The 15982-nt window shown below is 60.9% G+C and overlaps 1 protein-coding gene across 2 annotated transcripts in view; it reads left to right on the forward strand.

Moving 5' to 3' along the window:
* The first annotated feature begins 2337 nt into the window (after positions 1-2337).
* The window catches only part of CBS (cystathionine beta-synthase), a 26492-nt gene continuing 12847 nt past the window's right edge, over positions 2338-15982 (forward strand). For both annotated transcript variants that reach the window (XM_035030100.1, XM_035030101.1), the window contains exons 1-11: positions 2338-2449; positions 5992-6193; positions 8849-8955; positions 10024-10158; positions 10530-10609; positions 10690-10824; positions 11274-11343; positions 12631-12722; positions 13480-13605; positions 14238-14322; positions 15231-15336. In XM_035030100.1, the coding sequence (XP_034885991.1) occupies positions 6000-6193; positions 8849-8955; positions 10024-10158; positions 10530-10609; positions 10690-10824; positions 11274-11343; positions 12631-12722; positions 13480-13605; positions 14238-14322; positions 15231-15336 (1130 nt within the window). In that variant the 5' untranslated portion in view covers positions 2338-2449; positions 5992-5999. The remainder of the gene's footprint in view (positions 2450-5991; positions 6194-8848; positions 8956-10023; positions 10159-10529; positions 10610-10689; positions 10825-11273; positions 11344-12630; positions 12723-13479; positions 13606-14237; positions 14323-15230; positions 15337-15982) is intronic.

Here is a 15982-nt window from a genome sequence, read left to right on the forward strand (position 1 = left end):
AAGAAAAAAAATTTAACATTTGGAAAATCTGGATGAAGGGCATCTGGGAATTCTTACTCTTCTTGCCACTTTTCTGACAGTCTGAAATTTTGTTAAAATTTTAAAAAGTTTTTTTTAGTACTCGGGCGCCATAACAAATCACTATAAACTTGGACAGCTAGAAGTCCAAAAGGTGCGGGCAGGGCAGCGCTCCCTCCGTATCTGTAGGCTCCAGGGGAGGGTCCTTCCTGCCCCGCCCAGCTCGGGGGTGGGGGGTGGGGGGGTGGCCCGAGTCCCTCGTCCTGGGCCAGCATGACTTCCGTCTCTGCCTCAGTCGTCCCAACTTCTCTCTTCTTACAAGGACACTGGTCATACTGGATTTAGCATTCCCCCCCCACCCCCCCACCCCCGCCCTTGTCCAGTACGACCTCCTCCTATGTTGATTAGATACTCAAAGACCCTATTTCCAAATAAGGTCATATTTACAGATTCCAGGGGTAAGTAAGAGTAATATTTGGAGATCTAGTGAGTATATGGGAATTCTTATTCTGTTCTTGCCACTTTAGTGACAGTCAGAAATGATGCCAAAATAAACGAATTCAGAGCATAATTTAAAACTTTCTTGTTCGGGGCACCTGGGTGGCTCAGTTGGTTAAGTGTCTGCCTTCGGCTCAGGTCATGATCCCAGGGTCCTGGATCAAGTCCCGCGTTGGGCTCCCTGCTCAGCGGAGAGTCTGCTTCTCCCTCTGCCTGCCGCTCCCCCTGCTTATTCTCTCTCTCTCTCTGCCAAATAAATAAATAAAATCTTTAAAATAAATAAATAAATACATAAAATACTCCTGGTTTGAAACCCTCCAAGGGCCCCGGAGCGTGGAGGCTGAAGGCTCGACCCTGGCCTCCCCCTCCCCCCCCCCACCCCCGGCCACTCCTGTTCTTGCTTCGGTCACACTGACCACACTGACCTCTCCTGGGTTCTTCCAGCCCCTGAGCTTGCTCCTGCCCCAGGCATTTGCGCAGTGGCTGTTTTCAGCCCGGAACATTCCTTCTTGAGAACAAGATGTGGCTCCTCGGGTCACCTGTCACCTGTCCAGAGCGCCTTCCTGACCACCTGACCTCATACTAGCTCCCATCCACGCCTTCATCCTTCTTCACATTAATTCTCATTAGTGGAAATTTTGTTATAAAATGAGATCTAGTTGCGCCCCCTCCCCTAGAATAGAAACACCCCAGGGGCAGAGGCCCTGTTTGTTTGAGTTTCCCGGTATTTCCAGAGCCTGGGACAAAAGCCCACCAAGTCACTGCTGGATGAAGCGCGACCTCGAGGTGCTGGGCCGAGCTAACAATGCTTCTACCCCTGTGCACACCTTGGGGCACCGTCCCTGTCAGTCCTACAGCTGCCAGGGGAAACTCAAGGGTCCACCCCAGAACCTCAAGAGGCAGGCTCTTTAAAAGTCAAGAGCGCACAAGTTTGAAACCTTGTTGGCTGTGACCTCCCCGGTGGCCCCAGGGCGCCCTCCTGGCCCGCGCCCTTGAAATGGGGAGGGCCTGTGTAACACGTGTTTCTGAGCGGCTTTTGTGACTTCTGGCAAGTCTCGGCGAGCTCCGGTCTCTTCCCAGTCTTGTGGGGCGGTCTCCAGCCCGGGCAAGCACTGGGTCTGCTGGGCACCTGCACGATGCGGGGCAGAAATCAAGCCCCGGAAACCCCGCCGCGGGGAATCCAGAGCCCGGGTGCCTGGTGCCTGCTGGGTGCCCCCCTGACCCGAGGCCGCGGGGACCAGGGCAGGCGTGGGGGTACCTAGCAGGTGGGCTACTTGCGGAGGATCATCCTCGTGGCCTTACCAGCCCTTCCCCGCTCCAGAGGGCACGTGGTAAAACTCATCAACAAGTATTCATTACACTCCCGCAGAGCAAGCGGTTAACCAAGTAAAACGGAATCGGGATATCGAGTACGGAGCGTCCGCACCCCCAGGAGTCTGCGGTTCTGGTGGGGGGCCCAGGGGGCGGGCAGAGGCGGGGGGGTTCGGGGAACGCGGGGGAGAGATGAGGGTAAAGGGGCTCCTGGCCGGCGGATGCGTCAAAGGGGAGTGGAAACCGGGTCCAGGGCCCGCGGCTGGGCAGTGGGGGCGGGGGTGGGGGGCTGGAGGGTGTTGCGGGAGGGGTAGCACGGGGGAGGGGGCGGGGTCCCGGGCCTGCTGCTGGGCAGTGGGGGCGGGGGCGGGGGGTGGAGCGCGGTGGGTGGGAAGGGGCGGGGACAAGCGCGGCGGCGGGCGGGGCGCTCCGCACTCGGGATTGGCAGGGCGCCGGCCCTCCGCCCCCGCCTCTCGGCCAATCGCCTGCGCGCACCGTCGGCCGCCGCGTCCCGCAGGCCCCGCAGCCCCAGGGTTGCGGCTCCGGTTAATAGGTGTCGGCCCCGCAGCTCCTCGCGCCTGGACGCGCCCAGCCCGCCCCGCTTTCCTGCGTCTCCGTCCAGGTGAGCGCCCGCCGGGCCGAGACCCGCCCGCCTCTCGGCCGGGGGCTCGGGCGGGGGTCCCGCCGGGGCCTGGGTCGCCCCCCCCCCCCTCCGCCGGAGTTGCATCATCTTCACCTGCACGCGGCGGAACAGGGCCGGCGTCCCGCGCCCCCGGCCCCTCCCCGCTCCCGCGCGTCCAGGCCGTCTTGCAGCCTGGGTTCAGCGCCCACGTGGCCCCGGGCCGCCCCCCAGCTCCCGCTTTTGTAGAGCGGACGGGGTGGGGGGCCGGGAGCCGGGCTGCGATCATTGATTTTTCGCTGAATTTTGGACGGTAAAGGGCTATTTCGCAAATCGCTTCTTTCCGCCAGTTGTATGAGGTGGGAGTAAATATTGATGTTGCGTGGGCGGCACGTGAGGTGGGTGCCTGGGGGGGAGGCGACGCGGGGTCGTGCCCCGGGCACATACGCGGGGGTGAGGGAGGATGCCCTAAGACCCCCACTTCCGCAAGCCCTAGGCGAGGCGGATGGCCGAACGCGCTTTTAGCTTCTCGAGGATTACCTGGGCGTGCTTCTCCCGAACTGTCCCGAAGTGCCCCTCCCGGGCGGTCTCCCACTCGGGATTGGCAGGGCGCCAGGGTCTCCCAATCCTCTGTAGGGTCTCGATCTCCCACCTGAAAACGCACACTTTAAGAGAGGAGTTTTCTCCCTCTGCGCCCTTGACCTGCCCCCTTCCCCCAACACTGGGCCGACTGGCGCGTGTCTGCAGAGTACAGGGTGCACTCGGGGCGTTGTGACCCAGGAGGGTCTTGCGCTTTAAGGTGGGGCGGGAGCCAGCCGGGCGGCGCCAGGTGAGCCCGCCTCCCCAGGACGCACGTGCGTCGGGGTGCTGGGGCGGGGGGCGCGGAGCCCGCGGGTTCCGACCCGGTCGGCGAGCGGGCGTCCGGCCCAGGGCTTTTGGGGGCCGCGGAGACTCGCTCGGCTTCCCCCTGGGCACGCAGCGGCTCCTCACCTGGCCGGAGGTTGCGCCCGGCGAGGCGAGTCGCCGGGAAGGAGGCGCGGGGCTGCCCGCGTCTTCCCGGGCCGCGTCTGCGAGCGATGTGGCCGGGCCGTCGGCCTCTGATGGGGAGCGACGTCTGTGACTCGGGGGCTTCTGCAAGATGGAGATCACCTGCCCGCGGGCTACTCTGGCGCCCGACGGAGAACCGGCGCTGTTCCGCTTAGGTCTTTCCAAAAGGAGGGAGGACATCCTTGAGGGGCTTCAGGGAAGGTCTGAACCTCGATAAAGGAAGTGGGTGATCCCGAGGCTTGGAAGAACCGCCGCTCTAAGGACGCGGGCAGGACAGCTGGGAAGGCTGGTTTCTCCCAGAAGGCCCCCAGCCTCGGGGGGCCTGGAGAATTTCCAAGGGGTGTGTGACTTGAAAAGGGTGCAAAGGTTCCTAACTCCCTGTTGGCAGGCTCTGGCCTAGGGGTCTGTGGGCAGCCGCTGGGCTGGGCTGCATCAGGCCACCTGAGCTGGGGGAGAGGGACCCAGCTGGGGCTTCCTCTGCCCTTGCTGATAACCCGCCTGCCCGGCCGGGTGAGCTCCACAGGAGAAAGGGAGCAAGCGAGCAGCCCAGGAGCCTGGATTTACAGCTCCACGGGAGGAGCCCTGTGCACCTTCAGCCCAGTTCCCCAGGGCCCTCGACCTTTTCACTGCAAAACTGAAGCTCCTGGGGAGCAGAGGAGGTGCACGGCTGGGATCTGGGGTCCCTCCTGCCTGTCAGAAGAGCTCTGCGGCTGTGTTCAGAGACCACCCTGAGCCACATCCCTTACCATGGGCTTCCTGGCAGGGACTTTTCCAAACCCGCAGGATTCAGAGCCTTTTTTTTTAAAGACTTTATTTATTTGTTTGGCAGATAGAGAGTGCGCAAGCAGGGGGCGCAGCAGGCCAAGCAGAGAGCCCAACATGGGGCTCGACCCCAGGACCCTGGGATCATGACCCCAGCCAAAGGCAGGAACTTAACTGAGCCACCCATGCGCCCCTAGCCTTTTTTTTTTTTTTTTTTTAGAGCAGTTTAATTTTAGGAAAAATTGAGAAGACAGGACGGAGAGTTCCCACGTATATGCCTGCCACCTAACATAGTTTCCCTGATTAGTCTCTTGCATTCGTAGGTACCTGTGTGACAGTGAACAGGACTCTTCACTGAAGTCCATACTTACTCAGGTTCCCGTAGTTTCCCCTAACACCCTGTTTGTCTTCCGGGATTGCAAGCAGGACCTATCTCCTTTGTGCCACAGAGTTTGCGCTGTGGGAAGTTCTCCGCGAGCAGTGCATACTTAGCTGGGCTCTGTCTTCTGGTCAGTATGGGAAATGGAAGAAGGTGGCAGAAGAGGGGCTGAGCTCAGTCTCCGTCTCTCCAAAGATGAGGGTGGCACCTGCTAGTTGTCTCCCCAAAGGAGCGAGGCAGGGCTACAGCCAAGTGAAGCCTCACCCCTGAGTGAGCCCGCCCCCTTCCCTCCCTCCCTTCTGTCCTTCTGTCTGCCTGTCCCTATTGTTCAAGGGTCAACTGTGTTTAAGGTGTAAAACTTGATTTTTTTTTTTTTTGAGAGAGCATTAGCGAGCGCTTGCACACGCGAGAGAGGGAGGGGCAGAGGGAGAAGGAGAAGCAGACTCCCCACTCAGCAGGGATCCTGATGCGGGCCTCTATCCCAGGACCCCGGGATCATGACCTGAGCTGAAGGCAGATACTTAACCAACTGAGCCGCCCAGGCGTCCCTGATTTTGTTTTTAAGATTGAAAGAGAGAGAGCCCGCACACGCGTGCACACTCAAGCTGGGTTGGGAGGGGATGGAGGGAGAGGGAGAATCCCGAGCAGACTCCCCGCTGAGCATGGATCCTGACATGGGGCTCGATCTCATGATCCCGAGATCATAACCTGAACTGAAATCAAGAGTCTGATGCTCAACTGACTGCATCACCCAGGTGCCCCTGATTTTTTTTTTTTTTTTGTGGAACCTGCCCTACGTGCGCCAGTCGAGACAGAAGCCCTTTTTACAACTTGGTGTTTGGGTCTGATGTATACATTGTGAAACAGGCACAGTCAAGGAGGATACCCGTCACCTCCACATAGGAGCCTTTTTTTTTTTCCCCACACGCCCCCATATTGAGAAAAAATTTTAAACTTTATTATTTTTTTATGGCCAGATATTTCCATTGTGCAGATATGCTGCATTCTGTTTATCGCTTCATCTATGGTGGACACTCGGTTTGTTTCCACATGTTGCCCATTGTGAGCCCGAACGTGGTGTGCAAACATCTCTTCCCAGTTGTCTGGGTATATGCCTGGGAATGGGACGCTGGCTCACATGGTGGTTCTGTGTTTAACCTCTTGAGGAACCACCAAGCCATGCCCAGCAGCTGGGGCTGCAGTCTGTGCTTGTTCTTGTTGAGCTGTTTGGGTGGATCCCCACCCCCCGGGGACCAGGTGAGCCGAATTCCCCTGGTCCAGCGGCAGCAAAGCGGACTCGGCAGCAGGTGTTTAGAAACGGCCTGAACCGACTGAGTCTCTCCGCTCCCTTTGCCAGATCCCAGCATGCCTTCCGAGACACCCCAAGCAGACGCGGGGTCTGCAGCGTGCCCCCACCTCTCAGGGGCACACCTGGAGAAGGGGCCCCCCGGGGACAAAGAAGCCAAGGAGCGCCTGTGGATCCGTCCCGATGCCCCAAGCAGGTGCTCCTGGCAGCTGGGCAGGCCCGTCACGGACTCTCCGCATCACCACACTGCCTTGTAAGTACCTGTTCCGGTTCCCAGTTGGTTTGTCTCTTACCTTGAAGGGAGGAGTCTGTGTCCTGGAAGCCACATAGCCGTGTAGACCTGAGGTGTGGTCCCCCCTCATAATCACTCTGGAGGGGTGGTGAGCTGGGGCGGGGGGCACTGTAGGGATGAGTGGCCCGAGGCTCAGAGAGGCCAAGGCTTGTTTGCTCTGTAGCCCAGCACCTAGATCAGTGCCCAGCGAGAGTCGATGGTGAGTCAGTAGCTGGATGTGCCCCAGTGGCAGACTTGGAGCGACCCGTGGAGGTGACATTTCTAGCCCCCTCCACTGGCTGCACCCACGTGTGGGAGGAGAGCCTGCAGATTTCCAATCAGTAGGAACACGCCCGCACTTTTTTCTACTTAACTCTAGGTGATGAACGCTCCTGATCATGAAATATTTTCCTGCGAAGGGCTCTTTTCGTGGTTGGGCCCCAACTGTTGGATAAAGAATTGTTAAGCCCTCTATTGAGTATTTAGATGTTCGCAATGATCTTGGGTGAATAACTATCAATATAAAACTGCATCTTTAACAAGAGCCCACGGTATCTGTGCCCTGTTCTAGATGCAGGAGATCTGTCTGTGGGAAAGGAAAAAAAAGACAAAAATCCCTGTCTCGTGATAAAACTTGACTGCACTAAACCTTAGGCTTGTCTTCTGTCCTTAGTATAATCTCCTGGAAGCAGAGAATGTGCTCTCACGTGTTGGATTTTTGTCCCGGATACAGTGCTATACCAGTGGTCGTAATTCCTGGTTTGAACATCAGAAGCGAGGGGTGGAGGGGGGTGCAGGCCTCAGCGGGGCTGAAAAATGTACAAATCCAGAAGCTGCAAACATTAAATGTGTCTCAGTGCCAGGAGCTGAGGAGGCCACGTCGGCCGCTGGCCAGACGGGATGAACCCTCACTTCCCAAGCAAAGCCGAGCGGGGGCAGAAGGGCCGTGTGAGGCTGGGGTGTGGTTGCTGCGGGGTGGGGGTGGGGGCAGGGGGCAGCAGAGAGAGACCGGGGTTCTTGAGGGCTCCTGAGTTCTCGCTCGGAAAGCCTGGTGTGGAGAGGATGCTCTCTTACCTGGGTCGTAAAATGGTGTTACACCTGCACCTCACATACTGGCCTAATTAGCCTGTTTAAAGATGCGGTGGGATTGCCCTCCCGAAGGCCTCCAGGCTCGTCCCTGCTCAATTCTGTACCCGGTCCTGGTTCCCGTGTAAGCTTCTGGGGGCTCACCCTCCTTGCCCTCCTTAGCCCCTGCTGGGCCAGGAAGATTCAGGGGTAGCTGTTTAGCTCTGTCCCTTTGACTAGTTAATGAATCAACCCCCAGCCTCACCCTGAGGGCCTGGCCTCCCTCCAAGGCTGACGTCAGGAGCCCTTGGCCCCCAGCCAGGCTTTCCCTTCAGCCCAGCATCTGTGAGGTACCTCTCTGCTGGGCTTGCCTCCGGCCTGCCCGGGGTGTCCCCCCGAGCCTCTTGGAAGGCTGCAGTTGGAGGTTGGGTTCCAGCTTGTCCGCCTGGAGGCCTGTTTGGGCCCCCGGCGCGGGATGCTCCGGACCCCCTTGGGAAGCTGGGCCTGCTGGGGCTGGGCGTGGGGCCAGATTCCTGGAGCAGTGGGCTCGCCGGAGTCTGAGAACCCTGGGATGTATGTTAGAAAGCCAAGGCTGTGGGAAGCGATTGCATTTCTCGGAACTCAGGTCAGTGGTGCATATTGCCAAGCGAATATTCGGTGAGCCCATCCGTGGTGCAGACAGGAGGAGGGTGTGGAATTGGCATCAGTCCCCGAGGGTAAGGATGGAGGAAACTTCCTGGGGGCCCTTCAGGAAATGCATCTATCATGGTTTGCACGCACGCCAGCCGGGCTGTCCACACCCGCCTGTCACCTGAAGAATGGGGAGAGGGAGCCAGTCACTCGAGTGTGAAGGGAGACTGTGGGTCCATGATATGGAAACCCACACTGAGCTGGAGGGCCGCCTGGGAATTCATCCTGACCTTGACCCCAGGGGCTCCAGGGACTCCCCGAAGGTCTTTGTGGTTTTGTTGGGAGCATGGTGCTTCACACCACCTGGGCCCGACATTTTCTGAACGACGCCAGATGTCCGGCCCGCACCCTTGGCAGCCGCCGTCCCCGGCCTGGTGGGCAAACAGGCGGCCTGGGGGGTCTGGGGCTCTGGGGTTGGCACCAATTTGTTCATCAAGGAAAAGAAAAGGAGGAATCCTAGGGGTCGGGGTGAGAGAGGGATGGAAGTGAGGGTCCCCGGAAGAGACTTTCTGAACAGATGGACCAGGACCTGTCGAACTTAGTGCTGTTACTTCAACCTTCTTATTTGGAAATAACACAAGAAGTCGCAGAAACGACACAGAGGGGTCCTGCGTCCCTGCGCCCAGTCGCCCTGTGACGCCCGCCGCCCTGGACACGACCTTGGCACAGTCGACCTTAGCTGAGCTACCAGCGGGGTTCGCTTCCGTCGGCTCCCACGCGTCCTCACGTGGCGTGTGTGCACACGCGTGTGTGAATGTGCCTGTGACCGTAGATCTGTGCCATCACCCAGATCCCAGTAAAGCCAGTTCTTTGATTTGCTTCTTGATTAAAACAACGTGCTGGACTGCCAAGTCTGAATAATCACGGACTCCTCTGTTTTAGGGCAAAATCCCCCAAAATCTTGCCAGATATCCTGAAGAAAATTGGGGACACCCCCATGGTGCGAATCAACAAGATTGGGAAGAAGTTTGGCCTGCAGTGTGAGCTGTGTGAGTACCTGGCGCCCTCTGTCCGGTGCTTGGCCGGGTGGCTCGGTGGGCCCGGGGATGTGGGGTGGCCCCCCAGGCCCCTCGTGGGGGGCAGAGGGGCCAGGAAACGAGCTGGCAGAGGATGTCCGAGACCGTATCCGGCCCAGCAGCGACGTGCCGGGGTGACGGAGCTGGCCGCTGTGGTTGGGGCCGCACGCTGGTCAGCTCAGACTCCCGCTTCAGCGCCGGCCTTCACACGGGCTAGTTAGAATGACGGCATTCGGTAGTTCAAGTGTGGGACCTGGAAGGGTCCTGGGGCGCAGGCCTGCCGAGCGGCCAGGCATTCGGGAGCTCCCACTCATAACATAGCAGCACATTCTCCCGCCAGGGCCTCTGCCCGGCTCTAGGGGGTAAGTCCGTGGTTGGATTTCAGAAATCGGGGCAGACTAGGCGCAAGGTGGTCGTGCCCATGTTACGTAGGCCGGCCCGGGCCCATCCACGCGCATCTGGTGCCGTAGCCATCCCGCCTTTTACAAGCGCTGGGTGTTTGGGAGGGAGCCTTCCCACGGGAAAGAAGAGCAGAGACGGGTCAGGGAGAACTCGGGAGAGCCCCGTGTGCCTGGGCGAGGGGCTTCTCCCAGTGAGGAGGGTGACAGGAGGCAGGCGTGGAGCATTTGCAGGCCCTGATCGGACAGGGCAGGGCCACGTCCTGTTTAAGGGGGGGCGTGGGGCTCACATCGGCCGCCTGCTGCATGTCCCATGAGTCTGTGTTGGGACTGTGCTCCCCCAACGGGGCTTTTCCTGGCCCATGCACCCAGCAGGGGCTCCCGGTGCCTTTTTCTCCTTCACTTGGAATGGCTGTGGGGCCGACAGCAGGTGGACGGGCACGTGGGAGTCCCCCAGTGAGCCAGCGCTGACCCTCCTCCAGGCGCAGGCGGGAGGTGGGAATGGAGAGGGGCTGGTTTGCAGAACCAGCAAAGACCATGTCTGTCCCCACATCCTGCCTGTATCAGAGTAAGGGTGGGGGGGCGCAGCAGGGATCGGTTAGGGGGCAGGGGCCTTCTCTCGTGATTCATCCTCGGCTCCCAGTGGCCAAGTGCGAGTTCTTCAATGCGGGCGGGAGTGTGAAGGACCGCATCAGCCTGCGGATGATTGAGGACGCCGAGCGGGCTGGGACGCTGAAGCCCGGGGACACCATCATTGAGCCGACGTCTGGGAACACAGGTGGCTGTTGGGACAGGCAGGAGGGTCCCCTGGCCTGGGGCGCGCTGCAGCTGCTTGCAGCCTGTCTGGTGGGCCTCTTCCCTTGGCCATTTGCTCAGCACCTGATGCATGCGTCCAGGGTGGGGCTGGGGGCGGGGGCCCAGGACAAGCGGGAGGCGCCGGGCGTCATGTTGCTTCTGGGTGGGCACGCTCACCTTTGCCTTTCTACCTCTGGCGTTCTCTGCCCTGACTCCTTCGCTCCGAGGCAGAAGGGGCTGACATCAGGCCCTTTTGGAACCCGGGGTGCCGTCTCCCTGGGCCTTCCTGGCTGCGGGGAGGGGCCTGGGGGGGGGGGGCGCCGCGGCCGCCTCTCACCCCGCCACTGTCCCCAGGGATCGGGCTGGCCCTGGCTGCCGCCGTGAAGGGTTACCGCTGCGTCATCGTGATGCCGGAGAAGATGAGCACCGAGAAGGTGGGGGCAGGGGTCCTCTCCCGGGGCCGCCCCTGCACACCAGGCCAGCGGGGAGACGCAGGCCTCCTGTTCCTCCGCAGGTGGACGTGCTGCGGGCCCTGGGGGCAGAGATCGTGAGGACACCCACCACTGCCAGATTTGACTCCCCCGAGTCGCACGTGGGGGTGGCGTGGAGGCTGCGAAACGAGATCCCCAATTCTCACATCCTGGACCAGGTGAGGCCGGGGTCTGGGGGCGGGCGTGCACTCGGGGGTGGGGACCTCTGTCGGGGTGGGGGCCACAGAGGGGCCCGCGGGCAGCGGCGTCTCCGGCCTGGTCAGGCCCTGTGGCGGGTGGCTCTCTGCTCTCCGTGCGGGCTTTGGAGGGCTCGGCCTGGGCTGGAACGGCCTGCGCCGTGGACCCTGGAAGCGCTCTGTCGGTGTAAAACGCACACAAACCTTTCTACCGGAAACTGTCTGCCTCACTTCACTTCTGGGTTAATTCAGAAAGCGCATCTTCTGGAGAGCTGGATTTACTGCTTTGTACCTGTTGAGGTTCCTAAAACTGCCCATGCCATTGGCCACTCTCACCTGAGCTGCCGGGCTCCTCTCTGGCTGAGCTGTGCGCTCCTGCCCTGTGGCTGTTGCCCCTTCCGGGTGTCTGACCTCGCCATCTTCCCACGCAGTACCGCAACGCGAGCAACCCCCTCGCTCACTACGACACCACCGCCGAGGAGATCCTGCAGCAGTGTGAGGGTGTGTACTTCCGTCCTCCCCTCCGTCTGTCTCGACGGCATCTCCCCCTGCTTGCCTGGGAGTGTACGAGTCACTTACCCGCTCCTTGGTAAACTCCTATTCATCCTTCAAAACCCAGCTCAAATGTTCTCTCTCTGTGACATCCTCTCCAGAGCATCTCCCCAGAGAGGTCTTCTCTCTCCAATGTGCTTTTTCAGACTTTGCCTTTGCCTCTCCTCTAACACCAGACGTATGTAGTCCTATTTGTGTGCCCAGCAGTGTGTTCTCCAGACCTGCAGGGGCTTCTGAGTGCAGGGAGCGCGTGTGTCCCAGGCTGGTGCTGGATGTGTCCCTGGGCTTCACGCTGCGGAAGGGCACTTGGCATCGAGCCCCAATCTGAACCGGGTGGTGGCACCTGTGGTTGGTTTACTTTCTGTACGGACATGAGCTTCCTTGGAACCTTTCTGCACGTTCAGAGCCAAGGCCCGGAGGGGTTGTGCTGGTGTTTGCTGCTGGGCTATTTCCCGAAGAGACTTGAGGGAGAAGGTGCCGGGCGATGGGCCCCATTGGCTTCCTGCTTGGAATCTGGAGCTCAGGAGCCGGGCAGCGAGCTCCAAGCATTTGCTCACCCAGGTTTTATGTGTGAGAATTCTCTCATTTGGCAAAAACCAGCCTCTGCCTTGGCGTGCGTGCCCGCACGGACTTGTCTGTGGGCTGTCTGAGCTGGCCCCTCGGCAGGGTGAGAGCCGGGTGATGTTTGAGCCAAGCCCGAGTGATTTCTTCTGTCTCCTTTATAATTCACTTCCCTTAGTCACGTCCCAAACCTGACACCCTAGGGGCGGCCTCCAGACGGCGTGGAGGGACACACGCCAGATCGCGATTTCCGTGGCCGTGTATCCGTCAGCAAGATTGAAATGCCCCCTGCGTCACTTGCTGTGAATGCTGTTTAAGATCTAGCACTGTAATGAAAGGCTGTTGAAACACGAGAATAGTTTCTCTGGACCCTTTCCATAACCAGCCATCGTTTTGGTTATGTTTTCACTTGTTAGTAAGCGTGGGGCGGGGGGGCGCCTGGGTGGCCCAGTTGGTGAAGCATCTGCCTTCGGCTCAGGTCCTGGGATCGAGCCCCACATCAGGCTCCCCGCTCAGTGGGAACCTGCTTGTCCCTCTGTTCCTCCCCTGCTCTTGCACGTGTGCACGCTCGATCACTCTCTCTTTCAAGTAGATAAGTAAAATCTTAAAAAAAGGTGGGGGGGTGGGCCGGCTGGGTTAGGGCCTGAGGATCCCTGACGCAGCTTCTGCCACCAGGGAAGCTGGACATGCTGGTGGCTTCGGCAGGCACGGGGGGCACCATCACAGGCATCGCCAGGAAGCTGAAGGAGAAATGCCCCGGGTGCAAAGTGAGTGACCCGGGGGCTGCGGACGGGCGGGCGGTGGAGGCACCCGGGCATCAGCCCTGCCCAGAGACCAGGCCCTGACGTGTGTGCGTCTCTCCCCTGCGGCCTCAACTGCACTTGGGGGCGGAATCGTCCAGCTTCTGGGCGTCAGGCCCCCAGAGTGGCCTCTGCTGTAGAGCTGAAAGTTCCCAACATTTCTGCTTACGGCCTTGTGTCCAGGGCAATGTGTGTGTCTGTACTGGTCTGGGAGTGGCGAGCCCAGATGCTCTGGGGCTGGGGCAGTTGGCTTGGGAGGCCTCCAAGGATTGTTCCAGAAGCTCGAAGCTCTTAGGCTCGGGTCCCACATGCGCCCCATCTGAGAAAGCATCTGGATTTGGAGTTAAGCCTGGACCTGGGGAGGGGCTGGTGGTCCATTTCTCTGCTCTCTGTCCCCACAGGCTCTAGCTGTCCCCATAGGGGCAGTCAGGGCTTTTCCTGGGGCGCCCTGCTCACCAGGTCCTCCCCTGGGAGGCTCCGCCCCAACCACATGCCGTCCCCTCTGAGAGCCCCGGGGTGAACGTTTACCTTGGAATCTCCCCAACTTGGGGCCTGGGTTCCTGGGTTTCCAGTTTGGCCTGAGGCCTGGGAATGAGGCGCACGCCCCAGGGGCTCATCTTTATCAGGAGCTTGCTAAGGGCGGGATTGGCCACCTCGATGAAAGCCAGGCGTGGCCAGATGAGACTTCTGCCCAGCTCCAGTCCTAATGCTGTCCCCTCTGCAGATCATCGGGGTGGATCCCGAGGGCTCCATCCTTGCAGAGCCCGAGGAGCTGAACCAGACGGAGCAGACGATGTACGAGGTGGAGGGGATCGGCTACGACTTCATCCCCACGGTGCTGGACCGGTCGGTAGGTAGAGCCAGGCCACTTCCCCTGCGAGGGGTTCCAGCCCTCCGTGGACATGCACCCTCGAACCGGCTTTCTCCGGAGGAGGAGCAGAGAAGTGAGCACGGCGCAGGCAGGTGGGCGAAGCGCGGCCCTGGCGGTCAAGGCTAGGTAACCGGTGGCACCTTATCAAGTGTGTGCCGTGGCCTTGCTGGGCAAAGACGTGGACGTGGCCAGTGGCACAGATCCAGCTTTGTGTGCACGTCAGGCCCCCGCAGAGAGAGGGAGCTCCAGGTGCTTAGGGCAGGTGAGCGAGGTGAATGAGAAGGACCCCAGACAAGGCTCTTTAGGGGGAGCGTCCATCAGAGGGGTCTGGAGTGGACCTTGGGGGGACATACTGTGATGCAGTGGGGCCTGGAGGGCGATTTTAGCTGCCAGAAGCAGAATGTGTCAGACCGGGGAGAGGGAGAAAGTTCTAGGTTTTACACGTGAGAATCGCATCCCACACGTGGGGCCGGGCCATGTCCGTTGAAGGTCACGGCCTCCTGGACCAAGGCCAAGGCATCTGTGAGGTCGTGCACACGGGCGGTGGGCCGCGCCCCCACCTCACAAGGGCCCGAGCCCCTCCAGAGCCTTCGGTGGGGGTCCTGCTGCAGGTGGTGGACAAGTGGTTCAAGAGCAACGATGAGGAGTCCTTCGCCTTCGCCCGCATGCTGATCGCGCAGGAGGGTCTGCTGTGCGGTGAGTGGTGCGCGGACGCCGGGCTGGCGGCTGGGGTGCAGCTTGCCCTCTGCCCGCTCCCAGTCCGGATGGGTAAGAGGCTCCTCGTCCTGAGGCCGCGGGGCGGCGGCGGCCGTGCTTGTCGGTGCCGTCCGCCCACCTGCCCTTCGGTGGGCCATCGTGCTCACGGCCAAGGGCAGGAGGCCGCGGGGCAGGTGCCGTTCCAGAACATGGCCGGAGCTCTGGGTCAATGTTCCTGGGTCCCTAGGGTCCACATGCTTTGTCTTTTAACGGTCTTGCTGAGAACAGGGGTGTGGCACAGGGACCGAGAAGAGAAGGAGTGGGAGAGGTGAGGGGCCTGGGGACATAGCAGATCCCCAGTAGCTTGACAGGAAGAGGACGTAGCCGTGGGCAGTGGGGTCCGGGTGTGAGCCGGGCGTCTGCCTCCCGCCTGCCCGCCACCCCCCGCCGTGGGAAGAGTTCTGGCGATGCCATCGGCCGTGCAGGGCTGTTTTGGGGGTGAGGCCAAAGCTCTCAGGACACTTGTGTTTTCCATCAAGCCCAGCACTGACCTTGGAGTGGGGGCTCACCGACTGGGGTCCCAGGCTGGAGGGCGTCTGTCACACGGGCCTCCGGGGGCAGAAGGAGGTGGGACAGCACTCCTTGCCAGCTAATTGCTCTCGCAGCCCCAAGGCCCCCGAGGGAAGCAGCCGGATTTCCATCCCCGGGGACTGAGGGACAGAGGCGACACGCATGTGCTCTGTAAAAGCCCGCTCAGGGCTCTCCGGGTTTCCCTGGGGGAGGGTTGAGCGATGAAAGCCGGGCGGATGTGAAGCGCAGCGGGCTGAGGGAGGAAGGCAGGGTGCAGGAGAAGCGGGGCCCCAGAGGCAGCCCCCAGAGCGCGCACGCACTCACTGACCGCTCCGCAGGTGGCAGCGCGGGCAGCGCCGTGTCGGTGGCCGTGAAGGCTGCCCGGGAGCTGCAGGAGGGCCAGCGCTGCGTGGTGATCCTGCCCGACTCCGTTCGCAACTACATGTGAGCCGCGCCGCGTGGCCCCGCCTTCCGTGGGCGCTCTCGTGGCCCCCCGCCGGGCCTCCCCGGACCTCTGGCAGCAAAAGGGTGGCGGGGGGTCTGCGGGACCCCTGCCGGCTCTGCCTCCTCCCTCCTGGCCCTTGGGTTCCCTTCACGTCTCAGGAGGTCATGGTTTTTCAGCCTGTCTCGTCCCCATCTTGGATCCCCTAGACACATTTCGAAGTCTGGGCCTAGAGCATCCGCCGAGGGAGGATGAGGATGAAGCTGCCCTGATGGCGCCTCCCTGCTACCCTCCCCCACTCGCCCTGTAGCTTCGTCCACCCCCTGGCTGCGGAGATCCCTGGCTGGGGTCACATGGCCCCTTAGGATCTGCTGTGCAATGTCTGACCAGTGGCCTGCAAGGCCCCTTCAGGCCCGGTGGTGCCGAGCGTTTGTGCACTTTTGTGTCCGAACGCTGAAGACCACAGGTCCAGCTGATGGCCCTGGGCTGATGGCTGTGCTTATGGGCCCAGTTGCTCTGCAGCAGGCTGCTGGGGGGCAGGGATCTAGAGACCCTCGCCCCCCCAACCCTCACAGCATCCTCCATAGCACGGGGGCTGTGGGCCATGTATCTGTGGTACATTCAGCTGCTCCTGTGGGCACGCCATGT

The sequence above is a fragment of the Mirounga leonina genome, unplaced genomic scaffold (assembly GCF_011800145.1).
Source record: "Mirounga leonina isolate KUSES-001 unplaced genomic scaffold, KU_Mleo_1.0 Mir_353, whole genome shotgun sequence".
Lineage (NCBI taxonomy): Eukaryota > Metazoa > Chordata > Mammalia > Carnivora > Phocidae > Mirounga > Mirounga leonina.